Genomic DNA, 24,483 nt, shown 5'->3' with positions numbered 1-24,483 from the left:
CTGGGGATTTATCGGCCTTCAGTCCCATCAATTTTCCTAACACCATTTCCCTACAAATACTGATTTCTTTCAGTTCCACCCTTTCATCAGACCCTATGTTTCGCGGTATTTCTGGGAGGTTATTTGTGTCCTCCTTTGCGAATGTGGTTGATCTAATGCCTACTGAAGATGGGCTTGTATAGTCATTGCAGTCAATAATAATTAAAACATGCTTCCAAAGATTTGGGTGGTCCATCCAGAGAAGGTTTTACTGCTTCTGGTCCACAAAATCGGGTAGACTTCATGGGCATAACCAATTATTGAAGAGCTTGAGCGAAACTTTGTCTTGCAGGCACCAGTGATATAATCGAGAATAACCTTCTAGCTCCCTCATATCCGAAAACTCTTCGTCGTGGTCATTTATAATTCCTATAACACCCTTTGTTGCAGAGTTGACATGGACTGCATCAGTCCAGATGTGAAAAACTCCATTCACGTTGGTGATCGGATCCTGGAAATCAATGGCACACCAATCAGGAATGTGCCTCTGGATGAGGTAAGCTGAGAAGGGAAGGTAGGAGATCAGCAAGTTATGTATCTTGGTCACTCTGCAAAAATCCTAATTCACACTTTAATCAGACTGTACGCATTTAAAATTAATGCAAGTCTATTGAATGAAACTGCCCGTAATTAAATGGCAGTCTCTTAGGGGAGAAAGGGAAATGCCAACTGTATGTAGTGGGGCAAGGGAGACTGCCAGCTCCAGATAGTGGAGGAGGGGAGACAGACTTTACATATGGGAGTGTCGGTTCCATATAGTGGGGAGGGGGAACCAGCTAATGCCACTCGTACAAAGTGGGCTGGAGAAGAGTGGGAGTTAATAACTGTAACTGGTAGGAAAAGGGTGGGAGATTCCAGCTATATATAGTGGGGAGAAGGAAGTGGAATATGCCAGCTGTATATAGTGAGAAGTATGTACACCAAAATTTTACAATGGGATGGAAACTGCGAGTTGGATTGTCAACTGTATATGATGGGGAAGGGAGTGAAAGATGCCAACTGTATAAAGTAGTGAGTGGGAGATGCCAACAATATATTGAGAGTGGTAGAATTCAACTGGACATAATGGAGTTGGGGAGAGGGAGACGCCAACTGTGTATGTTGAATGGGGAGAATGGGAACACTAACCATGTGTAGTGTGGAGGAGTAGGAAGAATCAACTGTATGTGGCGGGACAGAATTACTGGCACTATGTAGCGAGAGAAGGGACTGGGAGAGACCACCTAGTGGGTGGAATGGGATAAACCAGTCCTACATAGTTTGGGGGGGTGGGGAAACAATGGTAAGTGCCATCCGTCTATACAGTCAGCAACTGTATATAGCAGTGAGGGGAGTATTGCTGACAAGTACTGCTGGAGGGTGATGTGATCCATTGTAAAACGGGCCTGACATTCTACGTAGACCACATCTTGTGCTGTGAAAGATTTACTGTGTTTGGATCCTGAAGCTGGCAGTGTTTTGATAGTGTGACGTTTGACCTCCTCAGATTGACCTCCTGATTCAGGAGACCAGTCGCTTGCTTCAGTTAACCATTGAACACGACCCACATGATGCGTTGCTGGAGGAACAAGTGGACACTATCAGCCCTATGTCAGACACCTACAGCCCACAGAAACCAAGCTCCCTGAATGGCGAAGGTAGCACCGTCAAGAAACGTCCCATCATGTAAGGGCACATTGTAGTTTGTATTGAATGTCCACTTGATCTGCCATTTCTTAATATGCGGCATCCTATAATCTAACTTTTAAAAACACACAGAATCATAGAATGATACAGCACAAAAGGAGGCCATTCAGTCCATCGTGTCTGTGCCGGCTCTTTGAAAGATGCATGCTCCTTTTCAAGCATTCATTCTTGCTGTTACAATATATAAGTTGTAGGACACACATTCGATCCTCCATTCCATTAAGTTCTCAATCTTGGCTGTGGGGAAACATCAAGCAGAAGACGAGTACCTCTCCACAAGGTTGGAGGGATGAAATCAGCATGTTAATCGTCCTTGAGCAATTTCCTTCGCCTCTTTTGTGACTAGTTCAGAGTGGCATTGGTAAAGATCTGACTGAAGTTGAAGTTGGCCCCCTTCAGTCAGAGGACCTAGGTTGACCTGGTGTTTGAATTACCCTTTAACATTAGGGGAACTGAAAGGAGCTGAATTCCTGCCAAGAGCATCAACCTGTAAATTCCTGTTTTAAAATTGGTTTCTCGGTTCTGTCTAGTGGTGGTATTTGAGTGAAATCAAAATACTTTACAAAAAGAAAAGCCCAATTCACTAAAACACTCCTGGCATGATCCTGGGAATTACCAACCTTTCTACACTGACAATAATGGAGAAAAGGCCAAACTTAGTTACAAAGGAAGGAATTCAGGAATATTTATTTTCGAATGAGCTGTTAGATCGAGTCTCCGGCTGCCTGCTGGTAGTTTGGATGGATGTTAAAGATCGTGTGGCGCTGTTCGCAAAGGGGCCGGGAGTTCTCGTGTCCTGGCCAACATTCAGCCAACAACACCGAAAATCAAATGAACTGGGCTTTATCTCATTGTTGTTTGAGATGTTACAGGTACAGAATGGCTGCCCTGTTTCCCCACACAACAGCAGTCATTGCACTTCAAAAGTAATTCCCCATGTGAAGTGCTTTGCGATATTTCAAAGTGAAAAGTGTCAATGCAAGTATATTTATTAACAGCAATGGCTCAACACCAGTTAATGTTCATCATCTGTAAAGTTCCATAACACTATATGAGTTGCCGGATGAGGATGAAGTGACGGTCATGTACCTTGATTGACTGACCATTTGACAAGGCGGCCCTCCACAGACAATCCAGGATAAAGTTGTAAATCACAGCTCTCTGATACACTCGGGTTCCTTTACTCACCAGTGAATCACAGAGCCACACAGACCAAAGGCTCCAGATTCAGCTCTTGGTTTTTACTGAGTTAGCTGATACGGGCTAAGGCAGCAGTTGGGTTAAAAAAAAATCAGACAGGGTTTCCCCTCCTAATTGCTAATCACTGACCACTACTGGATGTCAGTTAAGAGCAGGACACTGAGGAAATTAGGGCCCTGAAATTTCACAGGGCTTCCCCAGTCTCCCGCCATAACCTGTGCAGAATTTCAGGGCCGGTCATTTTTGGAGTCACTTCGATCTCTTACTGTACTTTGTGCTCTAACCAATACCTGTATATTAAGTTCTGAATTGGATGGCACGAAGAAAGAGCTTGCATTGTGTACCATTGGCACCTCTCGGCAGGAGTGCTCTTCCAGGGCCCACAAGAATAATCTGAGCCGCTGCCACTCTGTGACCCTGGTCCGATCTCAAGGCCTTATTCTGGCGAACTGTACCGGGCCTCCCGCAACTCGCCTGCCAAATTTAAATGAGGCTGAGGCCTCTTTGCCACCGGATTGAATGGCGATGAGCGCACTCCGCCAATTGGTCGCCCAAAGTTAATATTGCCCCTGAAGTGTTTTATTCAGGTCTAAAATATTGACCGAACCTAGAGTGTCACTTAGTACTTTTCTCATTGCAGCCCTTTGTCTTCACTTGAACTGAGTATCTGTAACTCTGTGTGTGTGTGTGCGTGTTACCTACTATATCGACTCCTGGATACAGCCTTCACTTTGTTTAATAATTGACGTTATTAGAATGTAACAAAACATGGACTGGAACTCACTGAGTTTGATTTATTGGACCAGTGTCCATATCGACCATTATAACTCTTACTCTCCATCCGCCTCTAGGAGAAGCTGCAGTATTGATAAATCTCCAAGCACTGGATCACCTGCCTCTCAAAAGAGAGATTTGGGCCGCTCTGAGTCCCTGCGAATTGCCTCCAAAATGCATCGTATCTTCCGCCCTTCTGACCTGATCCATGGGGAAGTGCTGGGAAAGGGCTATTTTGGACAAGCCATTAAGGTATGCTTTTCACAAATCCCTATCCCTGTTCCTCTCTGCTTCTTTGGGACGAATTTTACTGCAGATACTTTCTATTCCCTGCTCCTTTCAGTCTCATTAGCAAGCTCTGTCCTATAGAGTACTTTCCATTGTGGGTCCATGTTGGGCTGGGGTTGTTGACAACATAAACTGCTGAGTGACACCGGCTGAGTCACAAAGTGGTTTATCTTTCATAACCCACCTGACCACTGACTCGTATTCCCTTGAGAGACTGAAGAGTATTACAACCAGTATCTGCGTGCCCTTTATTTGTCTTTCGTCTCCTAATAAACACCGAGGTACATCCTCTGGGATGGAGAAGGATAGAAAATGCTGTTTCTTCAGGCAAAGACGCTGAATAGAACCAAATTGTGTAAATCTGTCGTATCTCCTTTCCTAATGGCAGTGCTCTGTCCTAGTATATATATTTTTTTTTACTATTGACTCTGGTTGGATACCAGTCTTGACATCCTCTCAGATCCGCCACCCTGTCTGCTAGACCTGTCCTCGGAATTAAGAGTTCCTACTGAGATGTACAGACGAGTACAATTCTCACTGCTAATCGCAAGAAGCTACATCCCCCGCTTTGGCAAAACCCTACCCTTCCCATCATCAACTTGTGGATTAAGATCCTTCCTGGAGGCCCATACAGTCTCCTCCTGCAGAGAGCGATGGATGATCGATGCCAAGGAGGGCAAACATCCCCATTGGTCTCCAGCTATACAGAAAGAGTGACCCAGTCCCATAATGCTCTTGGAGAAGGTGGCATGACAAGACGTTGCAGCCCTGTTTTGACTCTGCTGTTCCCAACATTTAAAGTTTGGTAGTCAGAAGAAAATTTGTGTAAACTTTGTTGCTTTTTATGCTCTCTTCAGTTTTTTTTAACTGGCATATCTTGTGCAAAGCAGTTTCTTCAATTGAACAGCCTGTCTCAGCTGCCTCATGTAAGCCCATCTGCCTGGCTCCTCTAGTTGCAGGGCTATATTCTACAGTACCTCGATTTACACCAGAAGTACTGTAAATAAATACCCCAGCTCAATACACCAACCTTACCATGAGCCGAAATAAAAAGCAGAGTATTTATTTCTACCCATGTGACAGTGACACTGAATGGAGTGACGTACAACTTGTTACCTTGAGTGGAGAGACATTAGCAAAGATCTCACATTTTGAAATGGACTGCAAAATGAGATGATAAAGCATCAAATTAATATGAAACCTTATCCAAACCTAATGCTCAAACCTTACCCTACTTTCTCAGACTTTACACTAGTTGACACCAGTAAAACCTATCCTACCTTCAAACGTACTACACTCCCAAACCAGTATTCAAACAATATTCTAGCCCAATACACAAAGCAAGTGTCCACATTGGCAGAGTGGTAGCACTCTGGCCTCTGAGTTAGAAGGTTGTGGGCTCGAGCCCCATTCCAGAGACTTGAGAACATAGTCTAGGCTGACACTTCAGAGGGAATGCTGTACTGTCGGAGATGCCATCTTTGATGAGACATTAATCTGAGGCCCCATCTGCCCTCTCAGGTGGACGTAAAAGATCCCATGGCGCTATTTTGAAGAAGAGCAGGGAGTTCTCTCTGGTGTCTTGGCCAGTATTTATCCCTCAGTCGACAACACTTTATATAAAAAAAAAACATTATCTGGTCATTATTACATTGCTGTTTGTGGGACCTTGCTGTGCGCAAATCGGCTGCCATGTTTCCTACATTATAACAGTGACTTCACTTCAAAAGTACTTCATTGACTGTAAAGCGCTTTAGTATATCCTAAAGCGGTGAACTGCACTATATAAATGTAAGTTCTTACCCGCCGCCTAACACCATTGTGGGAGCACTATCGCCGCACGAAGAATGTCCAGCACCACCTTCTCGGAGCAACTGGGGATAGGCAATAAATGTGGCCTTGCCTGTGTCATCCACAACCCATGAACAAATATATATTGAAAAATTTCAAACTTTACCCCTAGCCTGATGCAGCAAACTTTACCCTAGTCCAACATCCTACCATACTCACAACCCAAACATAAACCTTACTCCAGCCCAAAATTCAATTTATGAACTGTAATCCCAGTTTTAGTATTCATCTCTACAGGTATATGTGCCTGTTTGATCCCTGAATCTACGATGTGGGATTGCTTTGTGGTTGTGGACGTGCTCAGTGCAGCAGTATCCATTTCCCTCTTCGCATTTCCTTATTTTTCCTTTGATCAGGTGACACACAGAGAGACAGGAGAGGTCATGGCGATGAAGGAACTGATCCGATTTGACGATGAAACCCAAAGGACCTTTTTGAAAGAGGTTGGTAAATGAGAGTTTCATTTCTGCTGACAGTATAGTAGTTAATGTGTTTGTGTAAAAGTTCTGTGTGCTAGTGTAACGCAGCCCATTTAATTCAAATAGCTTAAATACTTTAATATTACTATTCATCCTGCAGAAGATGCTATTGGAGGTGATACTAATGTACTATTGGCTTGATTGGAGATGTTAATGATGTAAAATGGGTTCTATTGACCATGTTACTGATGTACCATGGATTCTGTTAGAGATGTTGTTTATGTACCCATGTTGTTATGAAAATGTGACTGTGGTACCATTTGTCCTGTTCGAGCTGTTAAGTACCATTGATCCTGTTGGAAATGTTGCTGATGTCCCATTGATCCTGTTGGAAATGTTGCTGATGTCCCATTGATCCTGTTGGAAATGTTGCTGATGTCCCATTGATCCTGTTGGAAATGTTGCTGATGTCCCATTGGTCCTGTTGGAAATGTTGCTGATGTCCCATTGATCCTGTTGGAAATGTTGCTGATGTCCCATTGGTCCTGTTGGGAATGTTGCTGATGTCCCATTGATCCTGTTGGAAATGTTGCTGATGTCCCATTGGTCCTGTTGGAAATGTTGCTGATGTCCCATTGATCCTGTTGGAAATGTTGCTGATGTCCCATTGATCCTGTTGGAAATGTTGCTGATGTCCCATTGATCCTGTTGGAAATGTTGCTGATGTCCCATTGTCTCCTGTTGGAAATGTTGCTGATGTCCCATTGGTCCTGTTGGGAATGTTGCTGAGGTCCTGTTGGAAATGTTGCTGGTGTCCCATTGGTCCTGTTGGAAATGTTGCTGATGTCTCATTGTCTCCTGTTGGAAATGTTGCTGATGTCCCATTGGTCCTGTTGGAAATGTTGCTGGTGTCCCATTGGTCCTGTTGGAAATGTTGCTGGTGTCCCATTGGTCCTGTTGGAAATGTTGCTGATGTCCCATTGGTCCTGTTGGAAATGTTGCTGATGTCTCATTGTCTCCTGTTGGAAATGTTGCTGATGTCCCATTGGTCCTGTTGAAAATTTTAGATTCGAAGCATCTGGGAAACAGCAAGAAGATGGTGGTCCTGAAAGTCTGCAGGACTTTGGCAGGAGTCCTGTAGAATAGGCTGGGACCCAATAATCCTCTGTACCCTGTTGGGGGTGGAACCGCTCTCCAACTGCAATCATGGCCATTGCCATAAGGAGGGGGGACGAGAGCCGGTGAGTTCGTAGATGTCTTTAGATGGACCCGGTGTATGGTCAGCAACTGGGGGGCATCCCAACTAGCCTGATCCTGATGGGCGCTTTCTCGAAGAAGTTATTGGCTCGAGATCCGATGCATGACGCTTGTTTGAACTTTCCTCCCTTCCTAGCCCAGGGCAAAAACATTAGTTGCACCATACCCAACATGAAGGCTAAGATCAGCTAAGTCAGCTCCAACTGGGATCTTCCTAGTCTGCATGGCTAGATTGCACACTAGATGGTTCAGTTAATAAATGCAATATCAGGGAGAGCTCTTTATGTCATGTTTTAAATTTAGTGCACTGTTCAGTGTTTAACCATCAGCTTTGAAATCTGATTGGGAGAGATTGCAAAATGGCTGAGAGTATCTCTCCATATTGTTGTGCAAGAGGTGAGTGGATCAGGTGTGTGAAATCACATGAGAATGGAGGGAGTGCTAATTTTATACTTGGCTCTCACTGGCTTATTAATATAGCTTGTCTTTCCCTCCTATAATCAGGTTAAGGTGATGCGCTGCCTCGACCACCCGAATGTTCTCCGGTTCATTGGTGTCCTTTATAAAGATAAGAGGCTGAACTTCATTACAGAGTACATCAAAGGAGGAACACTGAGAGGCATCATCAAAGATTTAGTAAGTGATGACCGAACGAACACAGTCTACTTGTTGGGAGGGTGTGCAGGATTGCTCCAGTTCAGAACCACAGTAATACTAGGAACTGCATCCCAGTGAAGGTTCCATTGAACCTTTGGCCAAGTGGTTTCCTGTGATGGTTGTCATGGTGAAAGCAGTCATATCTACTAAAGAGTAAAGTTTCTGTAGTATAGGAAGACTGTCCATATAGGAGGAGCAGCACTGCCAGTTTGGGAAGACTATTCCATTTTGTCCCAAGCACGCAGTCTGAAAATAGAATGCTGATTAATCTAAAGACTGCCACAGAGATATGCACAAAGTGTAAACAGAGAAATCGGGGTAGGAATCAGTCTGGGTCCATTTTTGGGTCCAGTTTTGGATAGAAATTGATCCTCGGCCCTTATTAGCATACTTGGCTGGTCGTGCCGCGTAGCTCTGGGCAGCTCTCCTGAGCAAAGACTTCATTTGCGGGCAGCCTGCCTTGCTGGCAGTGACTCTCAGGTAAGTCCCTAGAGATGGTGTTGGAGCAGGCTGTGGAGGGGAGCGGGGTGATCACAGCACCTGTGGCATCGGGGTGGGGGGGCGGGGTTGGAGAACTTCTGCTCCTCCAGCTCCACAGGAAAGATTTTTATTCAGTGAATTTTTTTCCCCCAACCTACCGGGGCTGCTGAAGATTCCTGAGGGGGTGGGGGGAACAGGCCCGATGTTTGCCCCGCCCATCGGAGGCAAACTTCTAATGGGAGCCATCAACAGGTGTTTGGTCCCTCATTTGCATATTCCTAATACCTATTTTAGGTGTATGCCCAGGACCTACGAGTTTAGCAGTGGGACCAGTGCCTGTGCAGATTGGATGCAGGCTGTTCCACTGATAAATTGGTGTGCTTTGCCCCCGGACTACGGCCGAAAAATGAGCGCAACACATGCCAATTTCTACCCCTTCTCTGAGAAAGCAGTATACAAGATGAATTTATAGGAACAGGGAAAGACCATTTAGCCCAACAAGCCTGCCCCTTTTCCATATGAGTACAGCCTACTGTTTTTTTCACCATGTTACTCAACCCCTTCTCTCCAGAAACAAATCGACGTCTCTTGACCCCTCAGTGTCCTTCTATGGTAACTTACTGCAGCACAATTTCATTACCCTCTGGGTAATACATTCCACCTGACTTCCCTTTATACACCTAACTTTAGCACTTTTCATTTCTGCTCCTGGTGCTTAAGCTGTTTGCTGTAGTACGGCTGGAGAAAGCATGTAACCGGTGAAGAGGTTGTTTCATGGGAGCTGCTTTCTTTCGATGAAAAGTTAAACATAACAACACTAACTGGGCCCTCTTTGATTCGTCCCTCCAACAGGACAGCCCGTTGCCATGGAATCATCGCGTGAGCTTTGCCAGGGACATTGCTGAGGGGATGGTAAGCTTCTGGGTCTTGTTGTGGAGGATTGAACAGAACTGCATACAGAACACTGACCTCGGTGGTCTGAATTCAGACCAATAGCAGAAAAAGGGGATTGTTAGTGTCTTTTTCAAGGGGGTGGGGCAACTCGTGGATGTTAAAACTGTCATTGACTCATAGCCCCCTGGGCTCAGATTCATCACAGGATAGTGTAATGAAGTTGGGCTTTGTGTCTGTGTGAAGTCTAGTTCCATCATCTCTCTCAAACTCTGCTGGGGACAGAACAGAGGTGTGAACTGCTGCTGTTGCGATCTTGCTGCTAGATTCAGTCTTTAGTTGTATTTATGCTCATGAGAGGACCCACTTCAAACCGTACCAGCCTGATTTAGTGCACTTGAGTTTCTTGTCTTTTTTTTGTTCCTTTTTAAAATTCCACTGAAAGACCAGTGCCGGTGAACTGTGATCCAAAAGCAAAGTGTGATGTGGTGACTGCAGCTTTGTGGAAGGCTTTGCCACTGCAGTCTGTTCACCAGAGGGCTGGGGCACTGCAGTCGGTTCACCAGAGGGCTGGGACACTGCAGTCGGTTCGCCAGAGGGCTAGGACACTGCAGTCGGTTCGCCAGAGGGCTAGGACACTGCAGTCGGTTCACCAGAGGGCTGGGGCACTGCAGTCAGTTCGCCAGAGGGCTGGGGCACTGCAGTCGGTTCACCAGAGGGCTGGGACACTGCAGTCGGTTCACCAGAGGGCTGGGACACTGCAGTCGGTTCACCAGAGGGCTGGGACACTGCAGTCGGTTCACCAGAGGGCTGGGACACTGCAGTCGGTTCACCAGTGTAAGTGGTTTTTGACCCTAGCCCAATTGCTAGACGGACGGTTCGAATCGCCCCCGCCTTATGAAAATTCTATACCCGGGAATTATTATTCAGAGTGTAAATTAAATAAGTCACGGACAGGAATGCTTCGGTGAAAAATCAAACTTATATTTATTTGGTCTAACATACACTGGCTAAAACATGCACTACTAAACAAAATCACTGTCTCTGTGGAGAATAAAATCCAGGTTACAAACAACATACATACAGTACACAACTGGGGACTATAACGAGCAGTAATTCCCTTGTTGCTATGGTGGACTCTAATTCCACCCCTACCAACGAATTACCCAGTCGCATAAACCCCTTTGCCTGGCTGAACCAAACGAAGCTCCCCCCCTCGGAATAGCCCAAAAGCTTCACTTCTGAGAAAACTCTGAACCCTTACAACTCACGGGTTACCAGCTTGGGACACTCGAGACTATGCTTACCCCCACACGCGGTCGGTTTCGATCGCTCCGCTCAGTCGCTTCTCTGGTACTTCTTGTTAGGTTGATCTTGGTGGAGCGAGAGAGAGAGAATGGTGGAAAATAATTTATCTTTATAGGAGTCTGGCTACCCCTATCTTTCCTGCCAACCTTTAAAATCCTTTTGTTTCCAAGCACTCCAGTGCTTAATCAGTGATGGGCCATCCTCAGACCCATGAGTATTCTGTGATTGGACTCTAATGGCCCTAAGTCTGGGACACATCTCAGTCTTTGTGTTGGGAAAAACTGGCTCCTCTCCAGCTGGCGAGGCCAGTGGGTTCATTGTTCTGCTTCTCTTCTGAGATGGAGGTGAGAAGTGCTTTTGCATATTCGAGTGGCTTTCTAACAAGTTCAAGTTCAATGGCCCCCTTCCTTTTTCCAGGACTGTCAGGCGAACCCATACATTCTGGGTGACTGACAGTCCTTTTGTCACAGCCAACTGCCATGCGTTCTCTGGAGTTTTAACAAACCAGTTTTTTCACGAATCTGCACAGGGTGATCCCACCACAGGGAAAATGCCCTCAGAAAATCCCATAAAGCCCACAAAAAAATATTCTCGACTGAGTCCATTCTTTAAAGAGAGACTTTGCAATCTCTTCAGTCCCCCGTTTGATGCTTTTCTTTCCACAAAGGATCACTCGACGAGAGAGCAAAGGTCAAAGTCTCCCACAAGTGAAGCTGTTTCCCTGATTATACATTTTAAAACCCCAGAACTGTACCTCTTACTGCGTGTCATAGTTCCCTTTTACCGAGTCAAAACATCAGCGAAACGGCTTCTTAACACATTCAAACGGCTGGGTTCCAATTCCCACTGACAAACTTCAAGTCAAAATACAGAACATTAATAAGATCCACAGGATGTTACCAAAAGGTCACCGCGCACATCACACAGTACAGCATTGACAGGTGGTAACACATTAAAAAATGCAACAGCGCACATTGCGCAATACAGAGAGCAAAACTATTACCAGAATACAATACACTTGCTTACAGAACTTTGGTACATTACAAGTTTTTGGCAGGGACAAAACCCATCATCAACATAAATCAATTACACCTTTCCGGATCGATCTAACACCCCTTGCCACCGCGCTTGGAGTATCTGGCTCCGTCGCCTGCAGCTGGTGTAAAACAAGTAGCTTACAAGCAACAATTGTATGATAACTAATGCATGGGAACAGATGCGGATCCAGGGAGGAATCTCTATACTCAGACCGATGTCCCACCATGGTGGCGAGACAATCCCCTTGATCTCCTCCCCCACTTCTACTGTCTTTTGCTCTAAAGTGTAAAAATGTTTCTGGGAGAGCACAACGGTTTTTATTAACTCAGTGAGGTGTTCCGGCAGAAAAGGAATCGGGTACCCGAAATGCTCCACATAGTCCTGGAGACACGTGAAGGTGTTGTTCACAGTGAGGTGAATGGTCGAGGGTTCAGGGATGGGAGTAATTCGCTCTTGTGCCACTTGAACCTCGGCCTTGGGTTTGAAGCAGAAACTGCTGTCGCTCACCGGACACCACATGTCCTGGCTGTACCGGTAGTGGAGCGCCCTTGTGGTCACACAGTATGTCCCACTCCCTACGTCTGCTACCTGTGGAGGTACGTGATCTGGTGCCATCACTTCCATGGTGCAATTGATAGGTTCCGCACCTGCAGAAGCAAACCCACATTCTGGTCGCGCAAAAACATTCAAGTGCTGGGGACACAGTATTACGTGTGTACCCCGGCTCTGGCATCCGGAGAGGTCAGTGCCTGTCATAGCATGCTCCCACTTTATGACATACGGCGGGACCGCTTTAAAACGAACATGCACTCCTCCACGAATGACCCCGATTTTCTCAACCCTGTATACCAGTGCTGGCTGGGATGACCCGTCCATTACAAGCATCCTCACTACAATTCCCATCACTGTATGGTTGGACCACCCGCAATCTACAGGGACAGGGTAGGCTTCAGATGCTAAACGAAGCTGGCACGGGCTCAACGAATTGCTATACGGGTGCAGCACGGCGAGATGCTTATTGCTTAACCATGAAGGGACGCGACCATGCCTCAGGTCCTCCAGGTTACTGCGGCTCTCGCCCAGCAACCATGCTCCATACAACACACACACCTCATTCCGTGCAGCCTGCTCCGAGGCGTTCCTGTCCTCCCGTATCAAATCATTAACAGTTTTTGCGTGCCTCTCCAGCTCCGCAATGACCTCCTTTAAATGAACGGTCATTGCCTGGTCCTCATGAAGCTGTGAACGCACCACTGTATTCTCTTCCCCGAGAATCTTACGTAGTTGGTTCTTTAACCCAATGATCTGCATCTGGAGTTGTGCATCATCCATACTATTAACAATACATGTTCCTGTACTGAACGCTGTGGCTACATCGTTCCAGGTCCCTCTTCTCTGCCTCCCGGACCCCACACTATCCCCAACATTCAGATTATAAAGCTGTTCTTTCTCTACATTTCCATAGTCCAGTTCATAAAATTCCTGAAACATCGCTTTTAACAGAGCTTCATAAAGCTTCTCTGTCTTCCTTGGACACCACACAGGCAGATGGACTTCAGTCAGGTTCAGGATCACGGATGCCACGACATAGTGCACATTCTGAAACAACACTTTGTCAGTAGGGATTAACACCAACCCATTCCCTGGACCCCTGGTGGTGGTGGGACACCCATTACAGTTGTCTGTACCATCAGGGGTCTGGGCGGGGGCTTCCTGGCGTATGAGATGAGCTCTGTGGCATTGATGGGGTTCGGGGGTTTTGGGATCACACAGGAGTCCACACTCCGATCCCACCCCCGGGGTCCTGCCATCGCCTGCTAAACGCGATCGACACACCCGCTGGGCAGATCTTTTCCGACCCCCACATACACACATAAATCCCTTCCTTGGATTCCCACCACTTATCCCAACACACATTCACTCCTCCCTGAGAACCTGTGATCATCCGGTACGTGTCATTACTTAGTCTTTCCCAGTCAGCAGTCTGGTCCCCTGTATCCGCGCTCAGTTTCCTGAGCCACCACCACCTTCCCAGTGGAATGTGTCCCCTACAACTAAGGCACACCCGTTTACCCTCTGTTACCCTAACCCGGGAGGTGGTAACCCCTATTCTCGGGCATGAGCTGGACGCTTCACCATAGGTGAACTCGTCATGGCTGGAATACCGGGTGGAATTCGACCCCAGCTATCCAGGCCATCTTCCCTCGTGGAGATAGATGCTCGCCCCATCCTTCGAGCCACTTCCTGTGGTCCCGGTCGGTCCTTCTCCGCCGGTGCAGCCGAGGATAACCAATTCCTCAGTGTCGCCCCTGTGACTCGTGCTGGCTTCAATCATGATGATCAGGACTACCATAGCTGACTTCATCTTGTTCTTGGGCGTTCCCTGAAAACACACAGAATGCAACGTTGTCCTTGGGTGATGCCTCACCTTTCCAGACGCAGCTACACACGATTAAAATCCAATCTATACAGACAAGCTAAGGCAACAGACAGGAGAGAAAGAAGTTATGTACAGCACCACCCGTCTCCGGGTGGCCACACTAGGTCTCCTCGGCCCTGGGCCTCTTACGACTCCGGCTTCCTTCGTTCACTGGTGTTTAAGGAGGCATCCACGGCACCCTCGGCCATGGGATCCTGGCACTCCTTCTCACTCCTGCCCCCACCGGCGGAACGACTGGTCCCTCTGTGGGCTCCTCACAGTCCCAGATTAGGGGCTGGAGACCCACACCTGTAGCGCAGCTCACCACTCCCTGCTGTTTCCTCTTATCAGCTCTTTCCCCGGGGTTGAAAAGATTGCACTGATTGATATGGAAACACTTAGTGCGTCGGGGCATTTTGACCACATATACCATCGGACTCGCCCTATCCACGATACTGTACGGTCCCATGTTTAGCGGTTCAAAAGTCCATATCCTGGCAAAGTTTCTAACCATTACTTGATCCCCGACCTTCCACTCGTGGTGTCTCTGAGGCTCAAGCAATAAACGATTTCTACGATGTTGCTTCCCCATGTTACTGGCAGCCTGCCAATGGATCTGTCAGATGCTCAAGCAAATTCTTAACAAACCTGTCCCGGTTCACCTCTCATCTGACCTTCCGTGAGAACCGGGGCCAGTACATGGCTGGGCGTTCTCATGACCCTGCCAGTCACTAGCTCATGCAGGGAATACCCTGTGCTTCTAGACGGGCTGGCTCGGACCCCCAGCAGAACAAACGGCAAGACCTCCGCCCATTTTCTGGGCGAGTCTCCCGTCTCCTTCCGTAACCTTTCCTTGATGGTCCTATTCATCCGCTCCACAATCCCCGATGACTGCGGGTTGTGTGCGACGTGCCATTTACCCTCTACACCTAGCATCTTCAGAGTCGCCTGCGTGACTGCCCCTGTGAAGTGACTCCCCTGATCGGACTCCAAATACTGTGGTAGCCCCCACCTAGAGAACACTTCTCACACTAGAATCATTGCGGTCCCCAAAGCTGTGGCTGTTTGGCATGGGAAGGCTTCTTCCTTTACCGTAATACCTGCCACTCCGTATGGACCCTTTACCTTATCTCCCTTAGCTAGCGTCTCCAGAACAGTCTTTAGGGCGGGATCTCGTGCCTGGACCATCTTTAGGTCCGGGGCCAATGCTACCCCTGCACTTCCTTGGGTCCCACCTCTGTCTCTGATCGCTGCTACCAGACTTGACCCATATGGATCCCAAAATGTGCCCGTTCGAGCATCCTCTTTGGCCAGCACATCGGCCTGCTGATTGCCCTCCGCACGGGGTTCAGTCTTAGAATGGGCCTTGACTTTGTGGATATAGAAATCCCCCTGGGTTCCTATCGATGTTAAGATCTGTCGCAACAATGGCTTGGTTGCTAGGGGTTTCCCGTCTGCAGATGTGAACCCGCGACGAGACCAAATGGCTAAATATTCTGTACACGAATTGCAAGTGAACATGCTGTCCGAGCAAATCGTGTAGGGTGTAGGGAACTCTTCGGGGTGGGTAACCACATACACCACCGCCGACAGTTCGGCGTGCTGGGCGCTCATGGTGCGCGGGAGTTTAATGGCCTTGGCAATGCCTGCCTTTGGGTCAAAAATCCCGCATCCAGTGAGTCGCTCCCCGGCCACCACTGTACTGGACCCGTCTACATAGATCTCACGGCCCGTGGGATGGATCCCAGCCCGAAACCCTATGTCTACGTCCCATATCCCTTCAACAGAACTTTTGTGGGCCACCCCTGGGTAGATCAAATTTGCGGCGAGCTTGGGCTCACGGAGGCCTTTCACACTCAAATTCATCTGAGAGAGCAATAAAGTCCAGCGAGCAATGCGTGCACTGCTCACCATGCCGTCCTTTATCCTCCCATCCAGAAGCATCTGAGTGGGCGTATGATGGGTTAAGAGAGTTATCGACCGGGGAAGCCCACATGAAGATTTGTGATCTCCTCACGGCCCAATGTGTGGCAAGCAGGTGCCTCTCACAATTAGAGTACCCCCCTCTCTACATCTGTGAGGATTCTTGATGAGTATACCACAGGCCTCAGCTTGCCATGCCGCTCCTGGAGCAGCACTGCGCTCAGACTGTCCCCTGTGGCAGCTACCTCCAGAAAGAACTCTTTTCCCCCATCAATCGCTCCTAAAGCCGGTGCGGTCTGCAGATCTCTCTTCAGACGACTAAAAGCTGCCATGCAGTCCTCCTCCCACTCCCAGCCCACTCCCTTGTGGAGGAGCCGGAGTAGAGGAGCTGCCGTAGCAGCATAGTCCTCTATGAAATCCCTACAGTATCCTGTGAGTCCCAGGAAGGATCTTACCTCCGTTACTGTGGTTGGGGCAGGTCCTGTACCGCCTTCCTCATCGATGGCCCTCTCCCCAGCACGCACGGTCAGCCCGAGGAATTTTACTTCCTGCTGGCCGATCTGTGCTTTCTTGGGATTAACCTTGAACCCAGCTTCCTTTCACAGACTCAGCAGCTCAGCCAGCTGGGGGCCATGCTCCTCCCCCTCGTTGGAGAACAAAAGCAGGTCATCCACGTACTGCACAAGCTGCTGTGGTCTGCTGAACCCTTTTAAACAGTTGGCCATACGTTGGTGGAAAATAGAAGGACTGTTGTGAAACCCTTGGGGCAGGCAGGTCCATGTGTACTGCTGACCCTGGAAAGTGAATGCGAACTTATACTGGTCCTCCCTTCTGAGAGGGATAGAGCAGAATCCGTTCGAAATGTCCAGCGCCGTGAATGTTTTCGCGGATGCTGGGATACTCCTGATCAGGTCAGCTACGGCTGCGACGGTGGGGGCACAGGCTGGGATGTTCTTGTTAAGAACCCAATAGTCCACAGTGGCTCTCCTTGAATTGTACAGTTTCCTAACCGGCCAAATCGGAGAGTTCACATGGGTCGTTATGGGTCTCAACACACCTGCTCAACCAGTGATCCCAATGCCGTCTCTAAATCCGCCACTGCCTCTCTGGGGAAGTTGTACTGTTTCTGTGGTCGGGCCATGGGGTCTCCTTCTACTCTGACCTCCACCCCTATTACCCTCCCACAGGCGTGCTTGTGTGTAGCGAATGCCGCGAGGTTGGCTTGCACATCCGCTATGTACTCCGCCGGGGTAGAAGTGACCAAAAGTTCAAGGTCATAACTACCCTTGGGCTTCATCATGCACACGGTTCCCTTGCTTTGCTTCCCTGGTATAACTACCACCTTGTTCTCCTTTCCTGTGCATGCTGCCCCCCAAAGACAGTGATTCTGGAAATCCACCAATATCTTGTGGGCCAGTATGAAGTCTGCCCCCAAAATGCCTATTCCCTCCCGCTCCCAGCGCATCAGGACACACTTCCACTCCATATGGAGTGTACCCAGATCGATGGCCAGCGGGATGGAGAAAGACCCAGCCTGCTCGTTCCCGGTGAACCCTACTAAGTTATCTGGGACCCCGCTCGATAGAGGTGATGTGGTTGGGTTATCCGCATAGACAATGGTGCTTGAAGCTCCAGTGTCCAGCAGATAAGTCCCTTGCACCTTCTCCACCCCCATCTTCACGCACGGTCTCTTCCAAGCATCATAACTTAGTGGGCACAGGTAAACGGGCTGAGAAGCCCCTAGTCATGGGTCGGGATTGTTCGGGGCGGATGGGAGTCCACTGCCACGTCAACCCTACCCTGCCCTGCCGGAAAGACTGCGCGGAGAGCAGCCACTAATGCCGCGAACGGATCAGTGCTGCTTCCTGCCACAGCTGCGGCTTTCTGCACTGGCGCTGGAGGATCCCCTTTCCCGCTCCTTTTGTCAGAGACTGGGCAATCTCTCCTCCAGTGCCCTTTACTCCCACACCCATAACAGCCCTGCTTCTTCTCTGAGCAACCCCCTTCCTGGCCCCACTCTCTTCTAACGTTGCCTCCACTAGGCTTTAACTCGTGTACTCTGCCCTTTGGTTTCTCATCCTCACCCCTACCATTCTTAAAGAGAGAGTTAACTGACGGATCACACACTCTTCTGTGGTCTGGGGATCCCTGGAATTGAACCACCCCTCTGCTTTGGCCTTGATCCTGGGCAGGCTGTTTGCCACCAGGGTCCTCAGCCAATGAGCCCTAGGCTCCCACTGCAGCTGCGCCCGGTCGGGCACCCCTGCACAGGCACTCCGGTAGACGGGCCAAAGCCTGTCTGCGAAAGCCTGCGGTGCCTCCCCAGCTGACTGCAGTGTCCTTTCCACTCGGGAGAAGGGACTTCCATCATTGAGGCCCATAGCCTCTAGGATGTCATCCTTTATCCTCTCTAACGTACCCTGCCCCCTCTTGCTACCCGCTGAGAGTGACTGGTACAACCTCCTATCCAAGGAAAATAAAAGTAATTTGGCTGTCTCAGCTTCGTTACAATTATTGATCCCCCCCCACCTGCTCCACATCTGTAAAATGGACAGATGGGTCCCCTGTGCTGGTCAGTTTGGTCAGGTTAGAGACCATTGCCTGCAGCTGGGTGGTCGTATATGGGACCACGAAGTCACTCTGCAGTGCTCCTTGCTCTTGACCGGCTACGGGCGCACCGTATTTCCACTGCTGGACAGGGCACATGGGTCCTGGTCCCGGCACTTCGGGCAGTGGTCAAGCATCCTCCTCTGCCTCACAGTCCTCCTTATCTCCCTCCTGCTCTTCCTCATCTACCCGGGCCATTCCCGGAGCTACCAAGCAGACCATCCCTTTGGCCTTAGATAGAGCATCGGTCAAATTCCGGATCTGCTCCTGGCAAGGACCCTTATCAAACCCTCCAGTGCTGGCGACTCTGTATGCCACCTAAATATCCTTCAACTGCTCTCCCAGCACGTTTACCTCACTCGACAAGCGAGCATTCTCCTCCCTAACCACCCTCTCGTTCCCCTTTGCCTCAGTTACCTGGCATTGCAGGAACTCCTTATGGTTACGGAAGGTTTCCTCCTGGCTTATTCTTCCCTGCTTCTCATCCCTTAGCTCCGTGCATAACCTGCTCCCTACTACAGCCCTTGCGTCTGACTGTGCCTTGGACTCCCTGAGCTCTGCCTCTAACTTATCCACCTGCTTATCTAGCAGTTGGACTTTTCTTTGTAGACAGACGAGCCATATCGCCTTTTCAATGCTGCGCCTATGCTACTTGCCCTCCGTCCATTCTGCTGCTGCGTCCACCGGATGCTCAGCACACAACAAACGTAGCACCCACTTCTTAGTGACGTTAACCTTCTTAAACACATATGAAGAAATCCTTTCCTCCATTTGGGATCTTTCGCCAGAAGCTCTGTCCATGACTGATTTACACTCCTGTAACTCAGGTCCTGCCGCGGTCGCCAAGAGTGGAAGCGGTTTTTGATCCTAGCCCAATTGCTAGACGAATTGCCCCCGCCTACGAAAGTTCTATACCCGGGAATTATTATTCAGAGTGTAAACGAAATAAGTCATGGACAGGAATGCTTCAATGAAAAATCAAACTTATATTTATTTGGTCTAACATACACTGGCTAAAACATGCACTACTAAACGAAATCACTGTCTCTGTGGAGAATAAAATCCAGGTTACAAACAACATACATACAGTACAAAACTGGGGACTATAACGAGCAGTAATTCCCTTGTTGCTATGGTGGACTCTAATTCCACCCCTACCAACGAATTACCCAGTCGCATAAACCCCTTCGCCTGGCTGAACCAGACGAAGCTCCCCCCCCTCGGAATAGCCCAAAAGCTTCACTTCTGAGAAAACTCTGAACCCTTACAACTCACGGGTTACCAGCTTGGGACACTCGAGACTATGCTTACCCCCACACGCGGTCGGTTTTGATCACTCCGCTCGGTGGCTTCTCTGGTACTTCTTGTTAGGTCGATCTTGTTGGAGCGAGAGAGAGAGAATGGTGGGAAAGGGTCTATCTTTATAGGAGTCTGGCTACCCCTATCTTTCCCGGCAATCTTTAAAATCCTTTTGTTTCTAAGCACTCCAGTGCTTAATCAGTGATGGGCCATCCTCAGACCCATGAGTATTCCGTGATTGGACTAATGGCCCTAAGTCTGGGACATCTCTCGGTCTTTGTGTTGGAAAAAATTGGCTCCTCTCTGGCTGGCGAGGCCAGTGGGTTCATTGTTCTGCTTCTCTTCTGAGATGGAGGTGAGAAGTGCTTTTGCATATTCGAGTGGCTTTCTAATAAGTTCAAGTTCAATGGCCCCCTTCCTTTTTCCAGGACAGTCGGGCGAACCCATACATTCTGGATGACTGTAGCACTTTCTCTTACTACTGGTCGGACCTCGAGAATTACGAATTCGCTTAACAATGACAGACAAGGATGTGAGCAATAAAATTGGTCTTTTAATCAGACTATAGTTCAAAATTCAAGTGTACATAGAAGCACCTTTGGCAATAAATTCAAAGAACTCCCGGCAATAAATATGCCTGCAACTTATCAATTCAAAGTATATAAAGATGCCCCTTTAATGATTCAAATGTACATAAAAGTACCCTCTTTAACTTTATCTAAGCCCATGTCCAATTCTCATACATACTCCTTCATTCTGGGTGATCGGTCAAAGGAAACTGTGAGTCGAAACATGAACTGGCCAGCTTTCTCACTTCAATCTACCTCCTGCACTGTCGTCTCTGTTCTCCTTCGTATCTCTGAAAACTCCCACCACTGGGTTATAAGGCCTCGTTGATCGTAAATTACTCTCTGCCTCCCTTGGATAGGTCTGCCCACTCCAAACCTTCCCTAATTGGAGTTCCATCCGCATGACACATTCCTCGTTCCTGTGAGATGTATGTTCTCCCCTTCTTGTCCAGGTGACCTCTCAACCAAAGAAGACACACTGACCACCATTTTGTGTCTTCACAAACAAAGAACACATGCTGATTTCTTACATTTTAAATCCATCCGTTATCATCTTGCAATTCGTTCGCAATTTCGATCTCCACACGGTAGCAGCGGTTTTATTACACTTTTCAGAATCTTTACAGTCCTCCCTCAAATGTCTCTCATGTTTATTCATGTGCAGACATTACACCAGAGTTGGAGCAGTATGTATTCCAATCGGACATAGTCCCCTTCTTATCCCCTATAATACGATATCTATACCCCATTTCACATTATTAAAGCTAATTCGGGAACAGTCCCCTCATATGCCCCAATTGTCTTCCCTTGTTCTTTCTTTGGTTACGTCTTGTCCGCATTCCCCACTCCCACATAAGCACGATTACACACACTAGCTGTAACCAAAGCAGTACTTGTGAGCACAGTCTTACCCATGGAGCTAAGTCTATACGATTAAATCCCAAATCCCACCAAGAAGTCGCCTTGTTCATTAACGAGGTTATTATTCTGGCATTAGCGTCATTCCGCCCTTTCAATACTGAGAATGTCTTTCCCACTTCTCCAATCCGTTTCACAAACTCAGTGAGATTTTCATTCATCCAAGGTAACCCATATCCAAAAATGGACACGTATTTCCCCAAATCCTCTATCTCGGTTAATGCCTTAACATGCATTGGATTCTGATCTATTAAAGGCAGAATAGTCCTGTTCCCGATTTTTACCATCCTTTTAGGTTTAATATATATAGTACTGTTAGATACCAGACATATTGACAATAACCTCCCTTGCATCTAATACAACATCATGTAACATTGACAACTCACTGGGAACCAACACCAATCCGTTAATCGGAGCAGGGAATGGGGTGGGGCACTCTTCACTCCCTTCATCGGGTGGAACAGGTTTCTCTCTCACCTTTAATTGAATGGCTTCTTGGGACTGATCAGGACATTGAATATTATCATAATGATTTTTAATTTGAGCATTTTAAACAAATCCTTTGCTGCTCATGCACCCTCTGCTCCGTTACCCTCACTGTCCAATTATAATATGTTATAGTTTGATTTTTAATTGCTACATTCATCTAATTTACAACAGAAAACCCTCTATCCAGTGAGGTTATGGTTTCATTGGTGCTGCTTCCGAGCTGCTGTGATTCCTGATATAGATCAATCCCATCCGCTACGAGCATCAAAGTGCTCAATGCGGACAGGAGTTTCCCCATCCTGGAGCTGGTAATCTTGCACCATCAACACTCATGCTTAAAAGAAAAAAAACAGACAATCCATTGCAGCTTTCCTAAGAGCCAAATGGGTTAATTCATCAATCCACTCAAATTTAAAACTTAAAAATTTAACAATGCCCAAAATGTTTACAAAACCCACATCTGCTTGTGGGGTTAAAAACAGAGTTCACAGCTGCTGTGAAAAGAGTTAACTTACATAAAGACATAGAAGATAGGAGCAGGAGAAGGCCATTCGGCCCCTCGAGCCTGCTCCGCCATTCAATGCGATCATGGCTGATCGTCCAAATTCAGTACCCGGTCCCTGCTTTCTCCCCATATCCCTTGATCCCTTTAGCCTTAAGAAATATATCCAACTCCTTCTTGAATATATTTAATGAATCGGCCTCTACTGCCTTCTGTGGTAGAGAATTCCACAGGTTCACCACTCTCTGGGTGAAGAAATTCCTCCTCATTTCTGTCCTAAATGGCCTACCCCTTATCCTTAGACTATGACCCCTGGTTCTGGACTCCCCTGCCATCGGGAACATCCCTCCTGCATCTAGTCTGTCCAGTCCTGTCAGAACTTTATAAGTTTCAATGAGATCCCCTCTCATTCTTCTAAACTCCAGCGAGTACAAGCCCAATCGACCCAATCTCTCCTCATACGTCATTCCTGCCATCCCAGGTATCAGTCTGGTGAATCTTCACTGAACTCCTTCCATGGCAAGAACATCCTTCCTCAGGTAAGGTGACCAAAACTGCACACAATACTCAAGGTGTGGTCTCACCAAGGCCCTGTACAACTGCAGCAAGACATCCTTGTTCCTGTACTCAAACCCTCTCGCTATGAAGGCCAACATACCATTTGCCTTCTTAACCGCCTGCTGCACCTGCATGCTTACCTTCATCGACTGGTGCACAAGGACACCCAGATCTCGTTGCACTTCCCCTTCTCCCAATCTATTGCCATTCAGATAATAATCTGCCTTCCTGTTTTTGCCACCAAAGTGGATAACCTCACATTTATCCATGTTATACTGCATCTGCCATGCTTCTGCCCAATCACCCAACCTGTCCAAATCATCCTGGAGTTTCTCGGCATCCTCCTCACAGCACACACGCCCACCCAGCTTTGTGTCGTCTGCAAATTTGGAGATATTACATCTAGTTCCCTTGTCTAGATCATTAATATATATTGTGAATAGCTGGGGTCCAAGGACTGATCCCTGTGGTACCCCACTAGTCACTGCCTGCCACTTGGAAAAAGACCCGTTTATTCCAACTCTTTGCTTTCTGTCTGCCAACCAGTTTTCTATCCCAAGATAGTACCTTACCCCCAATTCCATGTGCTTTAACTTTACACGCTAATCTCTTATGCATCTCTTTTGCATTTCAAAAGAAGACAAACACAGACATCACTCACTGTCGGGTTTGGTCACACAACCTCACAGCTTGCAAAGTCTTGTCGCTTTAAAATGAGATATCCTAAACATTCTGTGAAGCAACTCCACACAATAGCATTTCCTCTTTTTTTCCCCTGGTCAACCATACTTGCAATTAGTCAAAAATTTACAAAAATTGTTGATGTGTTTTTGCCACTTATCCGGAACTAGTAGCTTCCACACAAATTTACAGCAGCCAGAATTTCACCGTGGCCACAATAAAAGTCTGGTTTTAATGGGTTAATTAACCTCAATAACTCCAATTCAATTCAAACCAATATTTTAAAACTAAGCAGTATCACTTGAAAAACAAAGGAAGAAGCCACACTAACAAAGAAACATTCACACATGCTTTGTAAACGTTCTATTCATTTTATTCCAGGCACATTAACTTCAAGGATGAAGCTTATCTTTTGTAAAACAATGAACAAACTTAAAACAGCCACTTGTCCATCATTCAAGACAAGACAAGCTCTCAGTACAGAAAAGTAGGTGGGGCTGAAACAAACACACCAGACACTTTCTTTCAAAGACAGAAAACTACCACACTTTTAACACACACTTTCACACAAACTGAGATTTCAGCATTCCTTTCTGATCCTTTCACTCAGCAAACCTTGTGTTTTACTTG

The 24,483-nt window shown here is 47.5% G+C and overlaps 1 protein-coding gene across 1 annotated transcript in view; it reads left to right on the top strand.

Moving 5' to 3' along the window:
* limk1a (LIM domain kinase 1a) overlaps nt 1-24,483 on the top strand; it is an 83,183-nt gene that overhangs the window by 34,822 nt on the left and 23,878 nt on the right. Inside the window, exons 6-11 of the mRNA XM_085964356.1 lie at nt 430-535; nt 1,526-1,704; nt 3,777-3,951; nt 6,195-6,281; nt 8,019-8,150; nt 9,504-9,563. Of these exons, the coding sequence (XP_085820482.1) occupies nt 430-535; nt 1,526-1,704; nt 3,777-3,951; nt 6,195-6,281; nt 8,019-8,150; nt 9,504-9,563 (739 nt within the window). The remainder of the gene's footprint in view (nt 1-429; nt 536-1,525; nt 1,705-3,776; nt 3,952-6,194; nt 6,282-8,018; nt 8,151-9,503; nt 9,564-24,483) is intronic.

The sequence above is a fragment of the Somniosus microcephalus genome, chromosome 22, assembly GCF_052327205.1.
Source record: "Somniosus microcephalus isolate GS21.2 chromosome 22, FLI_Smic_1.0, whole genome shotgun sequence".
NCBI classification, from domain to species: domain Eukaryota; kingdom Metazoa; phylum Chordata; class Chondrichthyes; order Squaliformes; family Somniosidae; genus Somniosus; species Somniosus microcephalus.
The sequence above is the reverse complement of the archived record's forward strand: the minus strand, read 5'-3'. Positions and strand labels throughout refer to the sequence as shown.